This window comes from Pongo abelii, chromosome 1, assembly GCF_028885655.2.
Source record: "Pongo abelii isolate AG06213 chromosome 1, NHGRI_mPonAbe1-v2.0_pri, whole genome shotgun sequence".
NCBI classification, from domain to species: domain Eukaryota; kingdom Metazoa; phylum Chordata; class Mammalia; order Primates; family Hominidae; genus Pongo; species Pongo abelii.
This window is the reverse complement of record NC_071985.2, coordinates 201,814,333-201,835,785: the sequence shown is the minus strand read 5'-3', so window position 1 is coordinate 201,835,785 and position 21,453 is coordinate 201,814,333. Positions and strand designations below refer to the sequence as shown.

Genomic DNA, 21,453 nt, shown 5'->3' with positions numbered 1-21,453 from the left:
GCCGAATTTGAATAGCCAAGGTCAGGCAGGAAGGATAGGACAATAATCAGCAAATGCAGGGAGGTGGGAAAGTGAGCAAGCTACTGATATGGCCAGAGCGGAGTGGGTAAAAACACAAGCCTTGGTTACCAGGATGCAGGCATTGGGGGAATGATGTGCCCAGAACCGGGCCCAGTAGCGTGGGCCCTGGTCTGATCCATCTGTGCCCCCAGTGCCCTGCACCGGGCTGGCATGGTGCGCAGAGTTGGGCATGGTGTGGGGAACAGCCACATTTGTTGAATGAAAGGAGGAGGCAACCAACCATTTTGGAGATTAATCTGCCCGAGTCCCAGGCAGGACCTAACCCTGCAGGCAGATGGGGTGGGGAGGAGGATGGGCCTACCTGGGCAGGTGGCTGAATTGTTGCAGGGCCGGGTCTCCCGCAGGGGCCCGCTGCACAGGGTCCCATAGGGGGAGGACACACAGGAGCGGGTCCGCACCTGCAGACCCTGCCCACACGTCAGGGAACACACGCTCCACGGGGACCACTCCTCAGCCGCCGGGTCGCCTACGAGAGAGGGACAGCGTCGGCGGCAGGGGGCACCTCCCAAGCACTCAGTCTCATAGGGGTAGGGGGAGTGGCAGTAAGGTGGGGGCAGGCATCAGAGGGCTCCTCCTACCCTGACCCCAAGTAACAGGCTCTTCAGGAGGCCACCCAGCCCTTCCCACAAGCTTCATGTGGCACAGACGCGACTGAACTGCAGGACAGAGACAGACAGGCACACACCAAGCACACACACCACCAGATGCACACAGTCGGGCCCCCGCCACAGAGGAAGGGAGGCGGGCCCGAGTTACCTGTCTGCGCCATGTATAGCCCAGGCTCATCTGCAGACCTCGGCCACTGGGTTTTCACTTTCGGTTCCTCTTCCGGCTCCTCACCTGGAACACGGAGGTGGTGGCAGGGGCTCAGCAAAGCCCAGCTAGGTTCTGTTACAGTGGCACAGTGAAGGCAGCCTTGCTTGCCCTCCGCCTGAGGGCCTGGAACCAACTGCATGATGCTCTCTCAGGATCACATTCTGTCCTCTGCCCCACCACCACTATTTCACAGACAAGGAAACTGAGGTTCAGAAGCTACAGAGGACTAGGCCCTGGCCTCACAGTCATCTTTTCCACCTCTTGCCTCAGCCAGATGTGGGGGAGATTTAAGGGGCATGGCTGCCCATATGAAAGAGCTCTGGGAATGCTTCTGTGCCAAGTGCGGCCCATACCCCTCTCCTTTAGTCCTCTCACTGGAAAGAAGAACCATCATCTCTGTTTACAGATGAGGAAACTGAGGGCTAGACAGGGGAAGTGCCTTGTCCAAGAGCACACAGCTACATTTGCTCCTCCATTGGACTGACTCCTAGGGGCGGAAAAAACATCCAAGCTGAGCTGCTGCAACCCTGGCCCCGAGCCTGTCTCTGAAATACAGTTCATCCTCCCCAAGCAGCACTGGACTATGACCTGGAGGCACAGGTCAGAATGCCACTCCTCTGAGACCCAAGGGGCCTAGGGCAGGTGCCCACATCCAACAGACCTTTCTCCTGCTGGCCCTGAGGCGAGGAGAGCAGCAGGTGCTCGAGGAGGCCAGGCTACCTTGACCCTGGCCTCACCAGGCTCTCAGCTGCCCTGATTTATGTGTCTGGGCTAGGCCTTGGAAGCACTACCAGCCCTGGTGGCTTCCATTCTCCAAAGCCTGGCCCCTTCTGCACAGACATGAGCTCATCAGGGCCCTCTCCCACAATGGGGTGTCAGGGAGGGGCAGACATGGGCGCAGAAGGGAAAGGCCCAGCAGCCTCTGCATGAGCAGGTGGGACTGGAAGAGCCTTTGAGGATGGGCTTACCCCATGCTATCCCCAGACTATTAGGTACTCCTCTCCCCCACCTCCAGGCTCCTTCCTATCTCTAAAAGCCAGCAGCACGGGACAGGCGTGCTGAGTGTGAAGGGACCCACCAGGGCTGCCTCTTCCTGCCCCCTGCTGCCCAGCCCAGGCTCTGCAGCCGAGAGGAAACTCACCAAGCATGAGGAGCCGCCACCCTGAGCAAATCCGCTGCCTGGGGGCTCGGAACTGCCACCCAGCCCAGCCTCTGGTCTCATCCACTCTGGGGCCTTTCCCTCCACGTCAGTCACCAGCCCCAGGGCCTGATCCACATGGTCCCTGAAATTTCTCCATCTCTGAAACCTGGACTCCCAGAAGAGCTTTGGAGTGAGTTAACCCTGGATCCCAAATGGGGTGTGGACGTTGACCAGCTGCATGGCCTCGGGCACGTCTCTTCACCTCTCTGACCCTGCTTTATCCTCTGGAGAACAGCATTCATTGTACTCCGCCGCCAGGACTCACGTGAGGACCCCCTGCCAGGAGGGCCTTGAGACCCTCAGCACCCTGCTTGGCACACAGGAAGTGCTCAGAAGACAGTCGCTCTCGTTTATTTTTATCATCTCCCTACTCTTCACAGCCTCCACCCCTTCCAGCCCCTCATGTGCCACCCGAGCCTACTCCCTCTGAATAGCATCTGCAATTCCACTTGGCCCCTGCCTCTCTTGGGACCACAGAGGAGGTGGCGGGGCCAGGCGTGCCAGCTCCTCGATCCCCTCCCCCAGCCCGCTCAGCCGTCCCCAGCCCTGGAGCCTTGTGACAAGCTACCCTCTCCACACCCACCCCCAGGCTGCTGAAGAAATCTACGGCTGTGCCAACTGGCACCATGACAGCTTCAGGGGCTCCACATCCGCTGGGCGCCCGGGACTTCTCAGTGGCCCTTCTTGGCTCTGTTCCTTCCTCATTCCCTGCTGTGGCCATACTGCACCTTGTCCTCTCTCCTCAAGCTCATCTCTGCCCACTCTCTCAGCGATGACCTCAACATCGGGAGCCCCCAACTTCTTGCCCAGCCTCTCCAACTACCAGCTTCCCTACAGCCCTTCTCCCCACCAAGGCCAGCCCCGTGGCCTGGGCCTGCATCCCCCTCCTCCCGCCTTCTCAGGAGGGCTCCACCCATTATCCTCTCTCATCAGCACCCTGTCAGCATTCTCCCCTTGCGGCAGCCCAGGAACGGATCCAGGCCTCCTTCACTCTCGGAGAGGCCCTCCTCTGACCCTCCGTTTCCCTCCTCCATCAGTGACTGGTCTGCAGCCGGCACTCTGGTTTTTCACCTGACAGTCACTTCCTGGCTCAAATGTCACCTCCCCTGTTAATCCACTGCAGTCTGGCTTCTGCCCACATCTCTCTGCTGAACGTGCTCTTGATAAAGTCATCAGCGCCCTCCTTGTTGCTAAATCCTGTGGATACTTTGCAGACCTGGGCTCACTTGACCCCTCAGCAGCATTTGGTCCTGCTGACTCGTCCTCCCTTGAAGCACTCTCCTGGTTTCCCACCTCTCTAGCTACTCTGTCCCCATCTCCTTGAGTCGTCTATTTTCCTGCTGTTTCCCATATCAGGAGTCCATGCTTTGTCCTGTTTTCACTGCATATGCTCCCCACCAGGCTTAATTAACCCCCTCTGAACCAATGCTCCCAAATCATCATCCCCAGGCCCTGCCTCTCCTGTGCTCCATTCCTGGATATCCTCCTGCCTCCTGAGCAGTTCTCCTGACCATCAAATTCAGCATGTCCAAGAGGCCCACCATCTCCTCTCAAATCTCTACCTGCTTGTTTCCCCACCCTCTTTGCCTAGAAAACTCCTACTTGACTTTCAAAACCCACCTCAAATGACTTCTCATCTCTGGAGACTTCCATATTGCCAACTCCCCAGGCAGAGTTGGCCACCCCCTCTTCTATGTGCCCTTTCATCACAGATGGGTCCATCTTCTGTCAGAAATACCCCCAACTCTCTACCATAAGCCCATTGAGGGAAGGCTGTGAGTCCTCTCCTTGACCCCCAGGGAATGCCAGCACAAAACTCAGCCCAGCGAAATACCAAGAAATAAGCACCAATGAATACATTGTTCCCAGCTTCCCCCACAATGGGGCTCACGAGGAATGGTCATTTGTAATCTTGACTCCCCATGCAAAGTATCAGCTCCGTCCCACAGCACCAGCATTCAGATTTGATATGCCAGCCTGCACAGAAGGGACCACTAAGACAGGCTCAAAGACAGAGCTTCTGGCCCTTATTTATTCACAAACACCTTGGAGGTGCAAATCCAGCTGAGAGTCCTCCCATCCAGCTCCTGTGCGGGCTTCCTGCCCATCATCGTGTCTCAGGCATCTACCAGTCTGGCATCCAGTGCCCACCAAACGCAGACACGTGAGAGACCAGCCTGACCTGCTTGTTGGGGACTCACACTGCTTCCTGTGGTCCCTGCTCCTCTTGTAACCACTCACGGACCAGCTGCTGGCCAGTGCCACAATGTAACAGGAGGGGCAGGGCGAAGGGGGAGTGGGTTGGGGTCAGTGGTTTCCAGAATCCACCCTATTTGAAAATCAGAACATGTCCGAGGTTCAGTTTTTGGCTTCCTTTTCCGGCCTTCTGAGCTGGGCCAGAGAGGGGAAGGTACAAGCCCAAGGCCACACAGCCAGGCCCTACACTGCCTGCCTGCCCCTCCATTCCCACCCATCCCACTCAGAGGAGAGGAGAGGCCAGCAATTCATTCCCACAAGGGGAAGGCTGGTTCTCCCTGGAGGGGGAAGAAGACAGATAACAGCAGAGGTGTCATTTACTGAAACAAACACTTAGTCAGCACACACTGTGTGCAGGCCCCAGCCAGCCCTGAGGCCAGAACAGGGCAAGCCAAGAGGAAGCTGAGCCAGGCAGGGTCTAAGAGGACAAGGAGGGGCTCCCAGAAGGGACGTGAGTACCCCCAAGAACTCCTGAGTGTTCCACCCAGTGAGCTCAGCAGCTTGTGGGCCAGGTGCCCCAAGGCCTGCAGTCTTGCAATCTATCAGTTTTCTCATCGGGCTGCCAGTCGTGGGCACAAATAGATGTGCTACCTGGGACACACTTCCCCACTTGACCACCTGATGAGCTCATAACTATTCTGTTCTGAATAAGGCAACGTTTACTAAACAACTCCTACATGCCAGTCACCGTGCACTCAGCATCACCTCACTTCATCCTCATCAGGGCTGGTTTCCCCCATTTTACTAATGAGAAAGGAGGCTCCAAGGTCTCACACTAGAGAGAGGCTGAGGTGGGATTCAAACCCAGGCCTGCCTGACTCCAGAGGCCATGCTCTTTCCACTGTACTGCACTGGCTCTGACAAAATGCCACTCAACTTGGACCTCCTCGGAGACACCTTCCCTAATTTGCATGGGACCCCGAGTCACTCCCCGCCTCCATCTAAGCCCCTAGTCCTTGCCCCTCTTATCCTGTTTTTGTGCTACTGTTTAATTGCTCCTTTGCACACCTGCTCCCCTTTCCCCTGACGTGAGCCTGATTCTCCTCTGTGTAACCTCCAAAGTGAGCCTCGGGGATCCCAGCCCCAACCACACCACTCCCCAGCTGAGAAAACCTTCAGTGGCTCCTCCACTGCTACAGCCAGAGTGTGAAACTCTGAGCCTGGCATGCTCCGGCCCCTGCTGACCTGTCCAATACTGTTTCCCACACCCCACTGGGCAGCCAAGCACACTGCAAAGCCATATGGACCTGTGGAAAGGGCACAGATTCTGGAGCCAGACACATGTGGGTTTGATTCCCAGCTCTGCCACCGTCTTGCTGTGTACCCTTGGGCAAGACACCTCATCTCTCTGAGCTTCAGATTCTCTGAAGGTAAGGAGGACACTTTCTACCACACAGGTTCATTGTGAGAATTCAGTGAAACCAGAGATGTGGACTGCCTGGAGCACAATCCGCTCTCAATGAAAAGGAGATGTCAGCTGAACGAGGTGGCTCACGCCTGCAATCTCAGCACTTTGGGAAGCCGACGAGGGCGGATCGCTTGAGCCCAGGAATTCAAGACCAGCCTGGGAAACATGGTGAAACCCTGTCTCTACAAAGAAATACAAAAAAATTTTAGCTGGGCTTGGTGGCATGTGCCTGTAGTCCCAGCTACTTGGGAAGCTGAGGTGGGAGGATTGTTTGAGGCCACGAGTTCGAGGCTGCAGTAAGCCATGATTGTGCCACTGCACTCCAGTCTGGAAGACAGAGGAGGCCCTGTCTCAGAAAAAGAGAGAGAGAGAGAGACAGAAAGAAAGGAAGGAAGGAAGGAAGGAAGGAAGGAAGGAAGGAAGGAAAAACAAAAGAAAAGAAAAGAAAGGAAAGAGAACAAAAAAGAAAGAAAAGGAGATGTAACCCCTTTTCATTATCCCTAGAATGTACAAATGCTTTCCTCCCTCCACACATCTGCTAACACTATTCCCTGCCCTTGAAATACCCTTCCCTCTATTGCAATCTGCCAAAATCATCTACATGTCAGTTGCCACCTCCTCCAGGAAGCCTTCCTAGAGTGACAATACAGTGGTTTGGATATGCTGGTCCCCTTTTCTATGGCCTAGTCCCCAGGCCACCTTCTTCTATACCTGTGAGGATCCTGGGCTCATCCCTCTTGTGGTCCCTGAGGAGGGGTCTCCGTCTCCCGTGCCACTCTTGCTCAGAGGGCCTAGCTTCTGGGAAGACAGGCATTCAGCAAACATGGGCCAGATATTGCTGGGAGTTCCTCCACCCCAACCACAGAGAGGCCCCTCTTGCCTCACCCCTGGTGCCAGCAGGCAGGGTGAGCACAGGCTCTTTGTCACTTGCACAGGACTGCAGATACCTGCTATGCTGTGCTTCACAGACCCCGCCCCCCAAACTCCACACAGTCCTGTGCCCTCAGCCTACTATGGTATGAATGTGTTAAAAATAACCACAATAATCATCACTTCCACGGGGAGAGAGCACTGCGATTTACAAAGCAATCGTCCCTTCCCTGGGCTCCCTGCTTCCTTCCTGAGGCTGGTCCCAGAGCCCTGAGCAGGAGCCGACTGATCCCCTTGACACATGCTCTGTCATGTCCCTCCATGGCACCCCATCCCCAGCAGTGCTTCTTGCACCCCACAGTGTATCAGAATCGCAGGGCGCAGTTGGGGAAAGAGGTGGCTTTTGAAAGGCGCAGGCTCTATCCCCGCAGTCCAATGAAACTGGGTACCCCTATGAGATCCTGTACCTAGCCAGAATGCCAGACCCCCCCCTCCCCCCGCGCAATAATTCTTCCTCCCCAGGCTGCTGACCTATCTACTCAGCCTCCCACCACAGATAGCTGGGTCCCTGCCACCTCCCCCATGTGGCCAGAAGCTCCTCGAGAGCAGGGATCGTGTCTGACTCAGCCTGCTTCCCCCAAGACGCCCAGTTTCTTGCTGCCATAAAGCCCTTGGCCAAGAGGATGAGGCCCCAGTGTCCTGGGATGGCAGTCAAAGCCCTGGCCCCGTCTCCCTCCACCAGGGCTACCGTCCAGCAGCTCCAGTCTCTTTATAGCTCCTACCTCCAGCGTGGTTCACACCTCCACGCCCTTGCACAGGCTGTTTCCTCTACCTCGAAAGCCCTTCCTCCTGAGAGCTTCCCCAAAGCATGGGGCGGAAGATGACTTGGGGCGGCTCACAAATGTGCCATTAAATGCCACTGGATCCTGGACTGAGGATGTCAGACTTTCCCAGGTCTCTTCATCAGTTTGTACGGGATAGTCTGGTTTGTGCCTGTTGTCCTGACGTAATTGATGGTATCCACCTCTTCCCCTTCATAACCTCAGATGTGTCACAGTTTAGATGATAAATTACATGGTCACTTTAATCCTTCCAACTGCATGAGAGATAAAGCCTGTGCAGTTCCAGACTTTAACACATCCCCAATGTGTGCTAATTCCTCTCTCTAACAAATGGAGAGGTAGGAAAAGCATCTAGCTAGAAGTTAATAACGGCGCTTTGTTTTCACTGTGGTTGCTTCTTTGGTTATCCTCTATTTCAGATAAATGATACTCTTTCCATTTAGGATATGAAACTTATTTTTAATATATTAAATTTAAAAAATGATGCAATTGAAAGAGAAATTTCACAGGCTAGTGAATTCCTATTCACTCCTTAAAACTCAACTCCAAATCACCCTCTTTAGACTACGTTCCTCCCCTTTGTGGTTTAATCCCTTACTCCTCCTCTTCCTTTGACATCTGGCAGGGTCACAGTCGTCCCCATTACACTAAATTAAGATGACCCAGCTACTACTTTGTTAGGCATCTACCATGTGCCAGGCACTGAGCACTTACTCTCATCCTCTCACTGAACCCTCCCCACAGCTCTGTGGAATAGCTCTCACTACTCCCGCTTTACAGGTGATGAAGTGGGAGTGAAGGAACTTATCAACAGCCACTCAGCTAGTCAGCAGTAAGGTCCGAAACTGAACCCGGACTGGGCGACTTCGGTCTGTGACGTTGACCACCACTGTCCTAGTTAGTGCTCTCCCTCCCCCACCGGCGGGCAGACAGTGTGCCTAGCTCACCTCCTACTCATTCAGAGCCAGCCCTAGGCCTGGCACAAACTCTACTCTGATAAAGACATGAAGATGTGTGTGAGGGATTGGCTGGAACTCAGTCCCTGCTGAGATGTCTGGGGACGTCTGGGCCCCGCTCCCCACCCTATGGTAGAGCACACAGATCCCCCCCAGCACAGATCTGGGCTGGAAGGACCTTCCAGGAAATACCACCACCGTGTGTGCTGGGTCTCCCTGCGCCCACACTGCCTCCTCACTGCCTGGGCCCCCAACAGGCAGGGGAGGCCCCCACTTCCTGCTGCCAGACCAAGATGGCCAAGAGACAGCAGCAGGGTCTGAGCGCTGGGAGGGAAATGCCAATCTTAGGCCAGGGATGGGCAAATCAGAGGCAGCTTCCTAGAGGGGACAGGGCTTGAGCACTGCTTAGAAGGATGCAAGCGTTCTGGATAACCAAGGGCAAACACCATTCGAGGAGCCTCGGTTGAAAGGGTGGGGGAGAATTCGAAAGAAGGCTCAAAAGCAGGTGGTAGCTAGGTCCCAGGTGGAGCTTGGACACCAGGCTGAGGAGTTTCAGTAGCACTGGGGATTTGCTGGGGGCTGGATCAGCGGGTGACACACAGATAACTGGGGGTTCTGAGGCCCCAAGATGGGCAGCACCTTGTCCAAGCCACAGAGCAGCAGTGGCAGGTGGGGGTTTGAGCCCACTCTTGCCTCCCAGGACACCCCAGGTTCACCTGGTGGCCACACCTCAAGGATGGAGCCTGATGATGGGGAGGGTGAGCCTGCAGCAAGCAGCCAGGGGCAGGCCAGTGCCCACAGGGGAGGTAGGGATTGTGGCCAAGGAGAGAGGCGTGCATGAGGCGGGGTTCTTTCTCCCAAGTGTCACTGGGCACAGCCATTCCCACTGCCCAGTGCCTCCTCAGGATTAGAGGGTCAGTGGGCAGGAACTGCAGCCTGGCACCGGTCATCAGGAGCTGAGCCCTGCAGCTGGCACTAACTCTGCGGCCCGCCTTCCAGCCCTGACCTCAGCCAGCCTCCGTGCCAGTCCTCCACCAAGCTCCTTCCTGCCTGCCTTTCTTTTCTTCCTTTCCCCCCACTTAACAGATTGCGGCAGCAAGATGGCACAAATTTATGGCTCAACTCACCAAAAATAACAAGAGATCTATCAAAGGCAGTTTGCGTGAAATTAACAGGTGCCTGTACCCTCTTGTCAAACTCACTCGGCTCTGAGGCGTCCCAGGCACTCCGCCCAGTCACTGCCCACCAGCCCCCAGCCCAGTGCTCTTCCGGTACCAGCCCAAGCCCACCCTGCTAGGCCTTGCTGTGGATCCTCCTCGGGGGTGTCCCAGAGAAGATGAACACAGCCTCCCTGCCCTGATGCCTCAGAAAGGGGCCAGGACAAGGGTCTCATCCTTCCTGTTCACTACCATCCCCATGAATCTTGCTCTCAGTCTGGCAGCTGCAGGTGCCAGTCCATTCTCCTGCAGCCCAGTGGGGAGGAGACAAGGGGAGGAATGGAGGTGGCCAAAGCCTCGGCAAAGGTGGTGCTGCCACAAGGCACAGATGGTGCCACGGACCCTCAGACATGCCCTGACATGTGGAACAAACAGTCATGTGCCCACTATGTCTCACACCAGAAAGGTTGGGCAGGAGGGAGGGGATGGCAGAATAGAAGAGCTTCCTGCCTGCCAAGGGAGGGGAAGGGCTGTGCCAGCCCAGCTCTGGGCACCAGTGTGCCATGCGAGCCCACTTATGACAGCTGATGCCACATCATCCCATGCCAACTCCCTACAGGGGCCCTCCCTGAAAAGCAACCCCAAGGAAACATGCCAAGTAGGACAAGGGGCAAGAGCAGAGGTCAGGCTTGGGAACAGCTGGGAGCCCCAGCTCAGGGCTCCCTGCTCAGAGAGACACCTGGCCTCATGCCCAGGAATAATCAGGCATCCAATCTCCACCCATCTCTAGCCCCAGAGGCCTCTGCAGAGGCTCTGATGATGGTGCCTTTCCCATCGCCGGCCCTCTCTGATCCCCAAAGACACCCCAGCTACCAACCAACTCCTGCTTCCGGCTTCAACCAAGCCCAGCTGGCTGCTCCTGGCTCTGTGCTCCACATGGCAGCCTGCCCAGATGGTGCCCGCCCATGAGGGCAGAGCCTTGCTCCGTCCACTGCAGATCACTGGGCCGATGGACCGCAGGGAAAGCCAGACAAAAGAACCCGCCTGCAGCTGAGCACGATGAGGGAGACCCCCACAGAGTGACAGGCAGTGGCGGCCATGCAGGAAGAGCCATAAACCTCCTGATATACGCCTGGCGTTCTCCGCCGATGTTCAACAAAGAAGCGAAATTCAATTTCTTCCTACAGGCACTAAATCCCAGGCCAGCCTCCAGGGCCTGTAACCTACCCGCGGCCCGGCTGTCACTCGGACGGCTTCATTGACCGCCGTTAGAGGCCAAGCTAGCCTGGGAGAGAGGCCACAGCAAGGCCACTGCTGGGCACTTGCCGTGGATGGGCACGATGCCAGATGTCTCACTGGAGAAGCCAAGAAGGCCCCCATCCAAAGTACTGGGTCAGGCTACTTTCAAGATAACTACCCCCTCTAATTAATTCAGGGATACCTCCCCATTCTACAAAGAATCCACTGCCCACCAAAAATAAAGGGATCAACTCAAGGTAACAGTCAAAGGTAGAAGCCAACTCCAGGGCTCTAGCCAGCAAAGCAGGGCTGGGGACAGGCTGCAATCCTCCAGTACTCCTAGCAGCCCTCACACGATGCCCCGTCTCCTTCTAAACACTCTCCCAGTGAAATCCAGATGCCCTTTCCATCCTCTATCCCTGCATCCTTGATCCTCATGAGGATAGGCCAGCACCTGTTATCCCAAATGGGGAAACTGAGGCCCAGAGCGAGGAGAAGCCTCCCTGTCAGTACCAGAGCTGCAGACCAGACCCCAGACCTGCCTCCTTCCCATCCCCATGTCGTCGGTCCCTGTTCCCTCCAGGTCTCCTGGTCAGTCCCTGGCCCAGCACTGTTCAGCGGGCACACAGGATCCAGCTGAGGCCCTCAGGGCCTTGAAGCTGCAGGAAGCAGGGTCTGTAGAAGGCAGCCGTGGCTGAGGGAGCTGGGGTGGGAGCGGGAGCAGGCAGGACTCAAGGGCTCGCAGAGCTTTTGCCCAGTCAGCAGGAAGCTCTAGCAGCTGGCGGCCTCGGTCCCAGAAGACATGGGCCCTGAGGGGGGAGACAGGGGACACCAGGAGCTGAGCCAGCCCAGCCCTCCAAGGCAGCCTGGAAGCTCAGGCCTCTTCACCCAGAGACACTCTTCCTTGCCTCTCTCTGCCCTGACCCTGGGGCAACTGCCAAAACTCACTGACCTGTGTGGACAGGAATGCATCCCTGCTCCCTGCCTACTCCAGCCTCCAGGCAAACTTGTAAACTTGCAGCGCCAGGGCCTGCCACTTTCACTCCCAGCCTTGGGCCTTTGTGCACGCTTCTTCCTCTGCCTAGAATGCCCTCATCTCACTTCTGCTTGTCCTTCAGGTCTCTGTTCCTGCATTACTTCCTTCAGGGAGCCTCCCCTGGCTGCCCAGTTAGGAGGTCCCTCCCTGGGTTTATATATCACCCTGCATTATCTGATCTGTGCCCCCATTCATCTAGCCAGTCTGCAAACTCTTCAAGAGTGAGGTCTCACTGCCATGCATTTTGGTGACTGCAACATTTGGACAAGGCTCAGCAGAGGGGTGACATCAGTGAACAGCTACATGCATGGCCGAGGATCTGCCAGGATGGACACCAGGGACACTGTCACCCCCTGCAGACCCCACCCCACCCAGGCCCTGCTCAGACTCACCATATCTCATCTCGGTTGTGAATAGATCATTGCTGCTCCCCGAGTGCAAATCGGCCTCAGCAGGTGGGGCTGGGCCCCCGGGCACCAGGGCATTGGACAGGGTGTGGGCAGCAGGAGGGCCTGGAGATGTGGTGGTGGCGGAGCCAGCCCCCGCCTCTCCAGGGCAGCTGCAGCCTGGCTGAGCAAAGCCGCAGGCCCTGCCGGCAGCGCGGCCACACTCCTCACTCCAGCGGCAGAGCACACCACAGGTGAACTGGCTGGAGTTGTTGTTGTTGATGAGCAAGACCTCGACAAAGCGGAAGGCTAGGGCAGCGGGCGCCAGCAGGCGCGGGGCCTCAGAGGGCTCAGCTGACAGGCACAGCTGCACGAAGTTCTTGTCGAAGTGCAGGAAGGTAAAGGGGCCCGCGCCGCTGCACAGCTCCAACCCCGCTGCCGCCTCCGCCTCCTCCTCTTCTGGCCGCCCCACCTCTGACTCCGCCTGGGTCACCGCCTCCTCGGGGCTAGGCCGCAGGCAGGTAAAGTTGACCAGGTAGTGGTCCAGGGGCAGCAGGCGGGGGGCAAAGTGTGCGCACACCTGCTCCTGGCGGTTGAAGCGCAGGTAGAGGGAGTACTTGGTGGGGTCAGGGTTCTCCAGGGTCCAGGAGCAGCCCGAGGCGATGGTAGGAAAGAGGTCCTGCAGCGAGAAGGCCCCGTAGAGCACACCCGAGGCCAGGGCAGAGCAGGCACTGGGGGCGGGGTCGAAGGCGGCGGCCAGGCGCAGGGACAGAATCACAGACAGTAAGAGGGGACAGGCTGGGGTCATCCTATGTCCCTTGCCCTGTGGAGAGAGACAGTAGTCAGCAGGTCTGACCCCGCCCAGCACAGCCAGCATGGGCTCTGAACCTCCTATGGTGAGCTGCGGGAGTGGGCCTCATAGTTAAGACCCTGGTCTTTGAAGTGTCACCTGGGTCCACCTGTGTGAACTTAGACAAGGGACTTGACCTCTCTGAGCCTCAGTTTCCTTACCTGTAAAACGGACCAATGATAGTACCTATCGCACAAGTTTCCTACAAGGGTGAAATGAGATAAGTAAGGGAAAGGACTCGGGAGAGTGCCTGGAATCTTGTGAGCCCTGAAGAAACAGTAGTTGTTGTTGCCATCCTTCTGTTTCCTCAGAGCCAGCCCATCAACTACAAGCATATTCGCCTCGCATTCAGATCCAGCCCCAGCCTCACCATCCAACCTGTATTCTCCATAACTGTTGCTCTCCGTCCCCGTGTGTCATGATCAGCTGTGAGGCATGTCACCGCGTAATCCTGCGGTAATTGTCAAAGTGGTGATGTTTGACTACGATTTGCTTTTTTATAAATTAGAGCAATTTGAGGTTATTCCTGGAACAATGTCATTCTCACTCACTTGCTTTACTGAGAGGGAGAGAAAGGGGCGGAGTTACAGCCAGTGTGCCAGGAACTGCGCACAACCTGAGCCATGCCCACAGGAGGGCACTGTCAGTGTGGACGTCACATGTATTACTGCTGTGGATTTCCTGGTTGGAACAAGGGGGAGAGGCACCAAGCAAGGGGACATTGGGCTTGAGCCCCAACCCAGCCAGCCACGTGCTGGCTGGGTGACCCTCATGAGCCTCAGTTTTCTCATCTGTAAAATGGGTGCAGAAATTCCCCTCTTACTTCCCTCTTCCCCTCCAGCTCCATGGGATTATCTTCCAAGGCCTGGTTCAGGGCCTGCTACCCCGCCCCCCACTACCGACCCTGTGAAGCCACCAGCCAGTCGTGACCTCTCTCCTATACTGTTTCCCCAAGGCTAGTTCATTCAGCTTATGGGTCTTCCAGTTCCTAAGAGTGGGGACCCAAGCTTGTTGCTTTCTGCCTTCCCTTAAAGTGCTGCCCTAAGCTGAGCTCCCAACAGGTGTGAATGTACTCCAGGTGTGGGTGGGCACCTAGGACCCAAGCCCGACCCATACAGACACACAGAGCAGTCAGGCCAGAGTGGGTAAGGGCTGAGGATGGGGGGAGCTGCAGGTGCCCTCCCACCCACCAGGCCAGGGCTGTGTCACTGCCCACAGCCTGCCCAGCCTCTACCCAACTGCCCAGAAAATGGAACCTAGCGCGTGGTCTGAATCAGCCCCAATTCCAATCCTACCCCCCAAGTAATCCAAGCGGCCTCCCTCCTCCACGCCACAGGATAGCTCACAGCACCGCATGGGCCCCCTAGAGCCCAGTTGGTCCTCATCAGAGAAGAAAAGATGGGCCTAGGAAAAGGGAGACAACCCACTCCAGATCACACAAAGGTGGCCGGAGAGGACTCAAGCCCAGGATCTGAGGCCCAGCCCAGGCCCATCTCCCTCCACCAGTAGCCTCTGCCCCTTCCCTATGCTTGCTGCTCAGGCTTCAGGCCAGATGGACCAGCTATTAGCTCTGGGGACTGAATCAGAAACATAGGACAATTCACAGGTATGACTAGATTCTCCCAAGACACAGTTGCTCCCAGGGAACAGTCTTCCTTTTGGGTCTTCAGGAGTCTAAACAGCGGGCAGAGGGGGGACAGGATTTAGAACCCCAACTTTCCAGTCCCTGTGCAGCATCCATGGAGCTCCCCACTGCCCCATATCCCACATCCCCTCATGCTGCACCTCCAAGCCAGGCCCAAGCAAGCATCTGCCCCTCCCAGCCACACAGGGGCTGGGGGAGATGGTGGAGTAGCTCCAGGCAGACCTACTCACTGCAGAGGAGCCACCCCACCCTCCTTCCAAGACCCACATGGAGTTATTCGACGGAAGCCAGACAGGCTGTGCCTCTCCCCCCACCCACCCACCCTCCTCCTCAGAGCTGAAAAAGGGATCAGGCCCCTGGTCTTTCCCACCCTACATCATGCCTGTCCCAAACTGCTCAGCCCGCCCCACCTGCTGTGGCACTAGCCAAGCCAGCGGCTGATGATGAGTGACATCCAATCCCCCTGCTGCCCCCAATTATTTTTAAGCTGCAAAATTCAGGCCATGGCTGCGGCTCAGTGGAGGGGAGGTAGGGGCTCATTATAACCGGCCTCCCCTCCCCTACTTACAGCAGCTCAGGGAACCTCCCCTCACACACACACCAACACACGTGGGTCTGAACACCCTTGTGCCCTGAGGACACACACACCAAAGCATGAGGGCACAGATGTTCACAGGAGTTCTGCATATGAACAGATACATATATACACGGACGTGCACACAGGTGAAACCCACAGATTCATGCTGTCACATGCACTCAGGAGTTAACACACACACACACGGGTGTAGAGGCTCACACTTGTACACATGCACAGAGGTGCACACGCATTCTCGACTGAGAACATACATGAGTATCTGGCCCTCTGAGGCTCAGCATATGACAGCAAGTGTCAGGCAGGATCCTCTGCGGGGCCTTCCTTTGCGTGTCTGAAGCTGGATCTCCCTCCCCTACCCTGCTCCTAGGCTGCTGCTCCCTACTCCACAGCCCCGCCCCATCAAGAAGCACAAGGTCCACATCCTTCAGAGCCACAGGCTGGCTTCTCCAGAATGGAGCCACTTTTAACCCAACCCAACCCCCCTCCTCCCCTCAGTCTCCTTCAGACACCTTCACGCTCATTCTGGGATTTCGTCCTGGACATGCGTGACCCTCACTGTGCCAGCTGTGACATAAGACCTTTTGGGGTACCTTTTTATATTACTTCCCACCATTCAAAATAAGGCAAAGACCCAATTCCAAGCTGGGTCACAGAGAGCCACTGGTTCATTAAAGACCCTCCTGCCTGTGTATAGCCAGGCCTGTCCTCCTGGGGGCACTGACGACCCAGAGGCCTCTACCTGAGCCACCCAGGAAGGAGACCTAGAAGGATGATCCTTGCCTCACAGGCAGCCCAAGTGGCTCGTAGTCATGATTAACCCCCCTGAGCCTCAGTTTCCCTCTCTGTGCAATGCAGACCATGAGCCTTGCCCTGGGGATGGTAGACTGTCATCAGCCTCCCAACAAGTTCCCAGCACAGAGCCTGGCCCACAGCCCTGTCTCCTCTCCATCTTTTCAGGACCTCATAAACGCTGCCCTCTTGCCTGCTGAGGTACAGGGCACTGCCTCTGGGAAGGCTCTTTGGGTTGAACCATAAGTGGCTTGGCTACCTCCAAACCCAGGAAGACCACAGACCCATCCCTGCACAAGAGTTAGATAGGAGAGGTACTAAGGTCAGCTCTGAGGAAGAACTTCCTGGGCCAGAGGTGGCTGATAGAGAGGAGGATCAAAAGGCCTCCTGCCTCAGAGATGGGTGCGGAGCTGGCTGAGGTAGTCTCCCTCTCACTTTTAACCCTACCAAGGCCCCTCCTCTAGAGGGCTGGGGGCTGCCTTCACCACATGCCCCCGACCCCAGCAAACCCAGGAATCCCACTCTGCCCAAACACACTCAAGTCCCCTTTCTTCCCACCCCTCAGGGCTCCCCAGCTTCCCTTCTGCACCAATAAAGGAATTCAAGGCTTTCAGCAGCTGAAAGGGCCAAGGCAAGACTGTGGAGTAAGGGGCAAAGCAACGAGAGAGGGGTGTCTCAGGCCCAGGGCCGGTCCGGGATTCCCAGGATGACTCCCATTCACGCTGGGTGGCGGGGGAGGGGCGGGCCGGGGGAAGGGGCGCGGCGACGCGCACATCCGTAGCGTTTATCCACCTGGCAGCTCCAATTCGCCCGCCCGTCACTCACCCTCCGCCTCCCGGGCGCTCGCCGCCCGACCTGCCCAGGCCGCCACCCAGGCGGTGACCCCCACTTGGTGCCTTTGGGTCCTCTGCCAGCGCTCGGACCCGAGGACAGGGTCCTCAGGAGCCGCTCTCCCAGAGCTCTGTCGCCCTGGGGGACGCACACCCTCCATCCTGCCTCCGGAGCTGGGGTCTGGGCCGAGGGGAGGGAGCGACCCCCTCTGTGTAGCCCTCCCGCTCCGACTGCCAGAGAGGGTCGCTCTCTTAGGGGAGGGGGTTCCTCCTTAAGGAGGAAAACGCGGGCAGAACTGGGAGGGGGACAAGGGGCAGCCCTCGGCCCCTGGGGGCGGTGCCGCGCGGGCGGCGGGGGAGGGGGCGGTGACTCAGCCGCCCTCCGCCTGCCTCCCCGGAACTTTGCAGCAGCTGGAGCCGCCGTTGCTACAGGAACCGAATGCTTTTGTTCCCCAATGTCAGGGCTGCCGGGGCAGGCGGGTGATGAGGAGGCTGCCACTCCCCGGTGGGACCCAGGTCCGGCCACACTACCCAGAGGACTTCCAGCCATCACAGGTTCGAGTCCCCTTCCTCCGCACCACCTTCCCTTCCCCCAAGCCACTCAGGCCAAAGCTAGGTTTCTTCAAACTCCTCAGGCCCTCAGGCCCGGTGGCCCTGCTAACTCTGACCGGAGGCAAAGGGCCTTGGGAAATTCCTGATGGTGTCTGACCTCCTGGGGTCAGTAGAGGCTCTTCTGTGGCTGAGTGATTTCCCACCTGGGCTCCCCCTAACAGGCTGCCTGCCTTCGGGGACTCTGACTGGGGTTTCTTCTCTGTACTTCTCCCACCTCTGCAGCCTCTACACTTGAACCAAGACCCCAGAGACCATGGCCTGGCTTTCACTAATATCCCTCTGGCCAGAGCTGATCCCAGAAAAATATAGTAGGAAGTTGCAGGACCAAGGAGGAGACGAGGGAAACTGACAGTCACTGGCTCCCCCTGCACCCGTACTTTGGGGGAAAAGTGGGGACTGGGGGCTAAAGGTGTTTCTGTCTTTATTATACTGGGGGTTGGAGTGAAGGCACTGGAACCTGTTTTTCATTTTTCTCCTTTGGGCTTAGGAGTGGAGTGGAGAGGGGCCTGACCTTGGCCTTGAACAGAAACAGCCCCACACCCCTATCAATATTGAGCATTGCTAGGTGCCAGACACTCTATACAAACAACCTAACTTCATTCTCCCAACAGCTATATGAGGCAGTGATCACTGGCCCATTTTATAGAGGGTCAACTGAGGCTCAGAAAGATTAAGTAGCTTGCCCATGTCACACAGCTTTTGAACGTAGGTCGTCTGACCGAAAGCTGAGTTCCTAACTACTTACTCCGCTTCATTACCTGGGGGTGGGAAGGGAGGGAGGGATGGGGGCAGATACCAGATGGAACCTCACTTTGTGTTACAGAAATGCAGACCACGCACGCACACCCCAGACTAGACATATCCTTTTGAAGAGTGATACAGAAAGAGGGCAGAAGAGAGAGCAGAAGGAGGAGAGAGGGAAGAAGAGGGGAAGATCTCTTCCCTCAGTCTTGGTCCAGAGAAGACCCTCCCTAACCTCCCCACTACCATCACCAGGACATATCCTGCGCAGAGTCCACACTGCCCCTCACCCCAGTAGCAGTGCAGAGGATACTCCCCAGGTGCTTGCTCTGTCCCAGGGTCAGGTGGACTCCCCCACAACCGAATCCATGCGCAAGCCAGGCAGAGCCCACCTTTGCCCCCAGCCCTCACCTCATGGGAAATGCCATGGGGTAGAGGCTCTCTGGCAACACCTGACCAAGCACAAACAAGCCCAACCAGGCGTCCCGGAGCCCGCGGCCAATCCTGCTGGTCTGTGCGTGAAGGCTCAAAGGACTCTTGACTTGCTGCTGGGGTGAGCCCTCCACCCCACCCCAACCCATCCCACCCCCAGAACATATGGCCTGACAACCAGGAGTGTTTGGGCATGGCTAGCACGAGGAGGCACCTGGCCTGGCCCACCAATCTCCTCTCCCCAGGGACTTCCCAGCGTCAGTCCTGCAGCCACCGCTGATGCTCTGGCTGCGGAAACCCGGGGTTGCCCGCGGGAGAAGGGGTGGCGGGTCCCGGGCTTCGGGCAGGGGGCGCCAGAGGACGCCCAGGGGCCCGGCCGGCAGCTGGCGAGGCGGGCAGGCAGGCAGGCGGCATCTCTCGGCCCGGGCGCCCCTCCCCCCCGCGGGCAACAGATCCGTCGCCCGCTCTGCACGGGCCGCGGCGCGGAGGACTTCCCCCGGCTGTGCCCTCGGACCAAGCTGACTGCGGGAGTGGCCGCCAACTTCACAGCCTACAGCCCCCTCTGGATCATGCCGGCCCTGGGGCTGCGGGAGGGTGCGTCTGGTGCCCAGCTCTATGACCAGGGGTGGGAGGATAGGGATGGGGGATGGACAGATAGACTCCGGCCAAAGATGGACACGGGAGTCAGGGATGCGGGTCCAGTCGGGATCTCAGCTGGAGGGGAGGGGGCGCGGAGCAGACACGGGGGACACGGCCCCAATTCCAAGCTGGGGGGAGGGGACTTGCAGCAAGATTGGCGAGGGAAGGCGGGACTCTGGGCAGATAGATATGGGGGAGGGGGCACTAGGGGCAGAAATAGAGAAGAAGCATGGTCGGGGTACAGGCGCGGGGGAGGGTAGAAACTATGGGCAGACATGGATGGGGACAGGAAAGACTCCGGGCAGTGATGAAGTGGAGGAGAGGAGCAGGGTCCGGCATTCAGACCGTGACGGGAGATAGAGGGGGAGACACAGTTGTGCTGCAGGTTAATGGGGGGGGCTCTAATAAAGGTGGGGGGAGCACTGCCCGGATCCAGGCCGAGATAGGGAAAGACTCGAGACAGCAAGCACGGTCTGTGTCAGAATTCTGGAGGGGGAGACTTTAGCATAGATGGGTAAAGAGGGTCGGTCCAGGCTGGGGGAGGGGGGGGCCGAGATTAGAGATTCACCAGCGATCAAGGGGGCCTCGGCCCCAGGTTTGGGAGTTCCTCAGAAGATGGGGGTGGGCGAACGCTGAACGAACTCAGTTCGGGCTGGGGGAGAATTCAGCAGAGACGGGTTAGGAGAGCGCCCCGAGTCCGGGCCGGTGCGGAAACTCGGGACCGCGCCGGCAGGGCTCGGTGCGAGGCCAGGTCGGGGTCTGGGGCCGAGCACTCACCTGGGCGCCGTCAGCAGCAGGAGCGGGGGCCGGCGCTGGCGGGGGCGGCCACGGGGCGCAAGTTTGCCATCCCTAAGTCGGGGATCGGGCCGGGCGCAGAGCAGGTAGCTGCAGCCGCGCGGAGGGCCGAGGCTCCCGCTCTCCCGGGTGGCGGGTGCAGAAAAGGCGCCGCGGAGCAGCGCGGGGCGGGCGGGCGGGCGCCGGGCCGGGCGCGGGCTCCTGCCGCCGCCGCCGCCGCCGCCGCCGCCGCCTCCTTGCCGCGCCGCCCCCCGCTCCCCCGCTCCCCCACCCGGAGCACGGCCCGCGCCGCGCTCCGCCTCCTATTTGCGGGCGGCGGCCGCAGCCCCGGGCTCTGAGAGCCGGTGCCGCATCCTCCTCGGTCTCTGAGCGCCGCCGCCGCTGCCGCCGAACCCGGTTCCTCCGGCCGCTCCGGCCGCTGCCCGCAGCGCGCGCCGGGCCGAGTGACGGCCGAGGCGGGACGCGGCGCCTGCGCGGGCCGGGCCCGGGAGGGGGCGCGCGCCGGGCCGGGCGCGAGGAGCCGCGCGAGAAGGGGCGGGGGGCGGGGGGCGGGGGCGACGCGCGCCGCCTCCTGTTAAAGGGGGAACAGCGCCAGCCGAGCCGATCGCGCCCCCCACCTCCCCGCCTTGGGCCCCAGGCGCCGGCGCGGGAGAAGCCCTGGGTAAGCCCCCGCCCAGCCCGCTGCCTCCTGGACCGCAGAATGAGGCGATCCGCGACGCCCCTCCAGCTAGACCCATCCGGAGGCTTGTCGCGCCGCCAGGGTCTCCCGGGCCCTGCAGGCTGAAGCATTTGCTCACCTTCCCATGTGCATTGCATATTGCATGTCCCTGTGCATGCAGGTGCCAGTCATGTGCGCTGAACTTTGCATATGCATACAGGTGCCCTAAGTGTGCACTGCCATGTTGCCTGGGTAGGTGCATGCAAGTGCTACACACATGCATGGTGTATTAACATGTGCCCAAGTCCTGAATGCATGTTGCTTGTTCCTGTGCGCAGGGATGCTATATGTATGCAAGCTTACAGGTGCCACATGTGTGCTGAGGACTGTGGGTAACTCATATGTAGCAGCCACATATGTATACTGCAATGTGACATGTTTGATGCATACTGTAAACTGCAATGTTGCACGTCCTTAGGCACGGGGATGCTACACGTGTGCAGTGTGTTACATGTTTTCCTGAGTCCCTGTCTATTCCCACAAGTGCCTTTCCCTGTGCCAGGGGCACCCCCATGTTGCATCTGTTTGTGTAGAAGCAGCAGAGATGTACAGACCCACC

The 21,453-nt window shown here is 58.3% G+C and overlaps 1 protein-coding gene across 15 annotated transcripts in view; it reads right to left on the bottom strand.

Annotated features, from left to right (window-relative positions):
* Positions 1–20,336, bottom strand: part of ADGRB2 (adhesion G protein-coupled receptor B2) — a 37,166-nt gene extending 16,830 nt beyond the window's left edge. For 4 of the 15 annotated variants that reach the window (XM_054530892.2, XM_054530993.2, XM_054530998.2 and 1 more), the window contains exons 1-4: positions 16,953–18,850; positions 12,255–13,071; positions 838–921; positions 383–547 (exon numbers count right to left, since the gene is read on the bottom strand). In XM_054530892.2, the coding sequence (XP_054386867.1) occupies positions 383–547; positions 838–921; positions 12,255–13,071; positions 16,953–17,507 (1,621 nt within the window). In that variant the 5' untranslated portion in view covers positions 17,508–18,850. 15 annotated transcript variants of the gene reach the window in all.
* Positions 20,337–21,453: the final 1,117 nt, after the last annotated feature.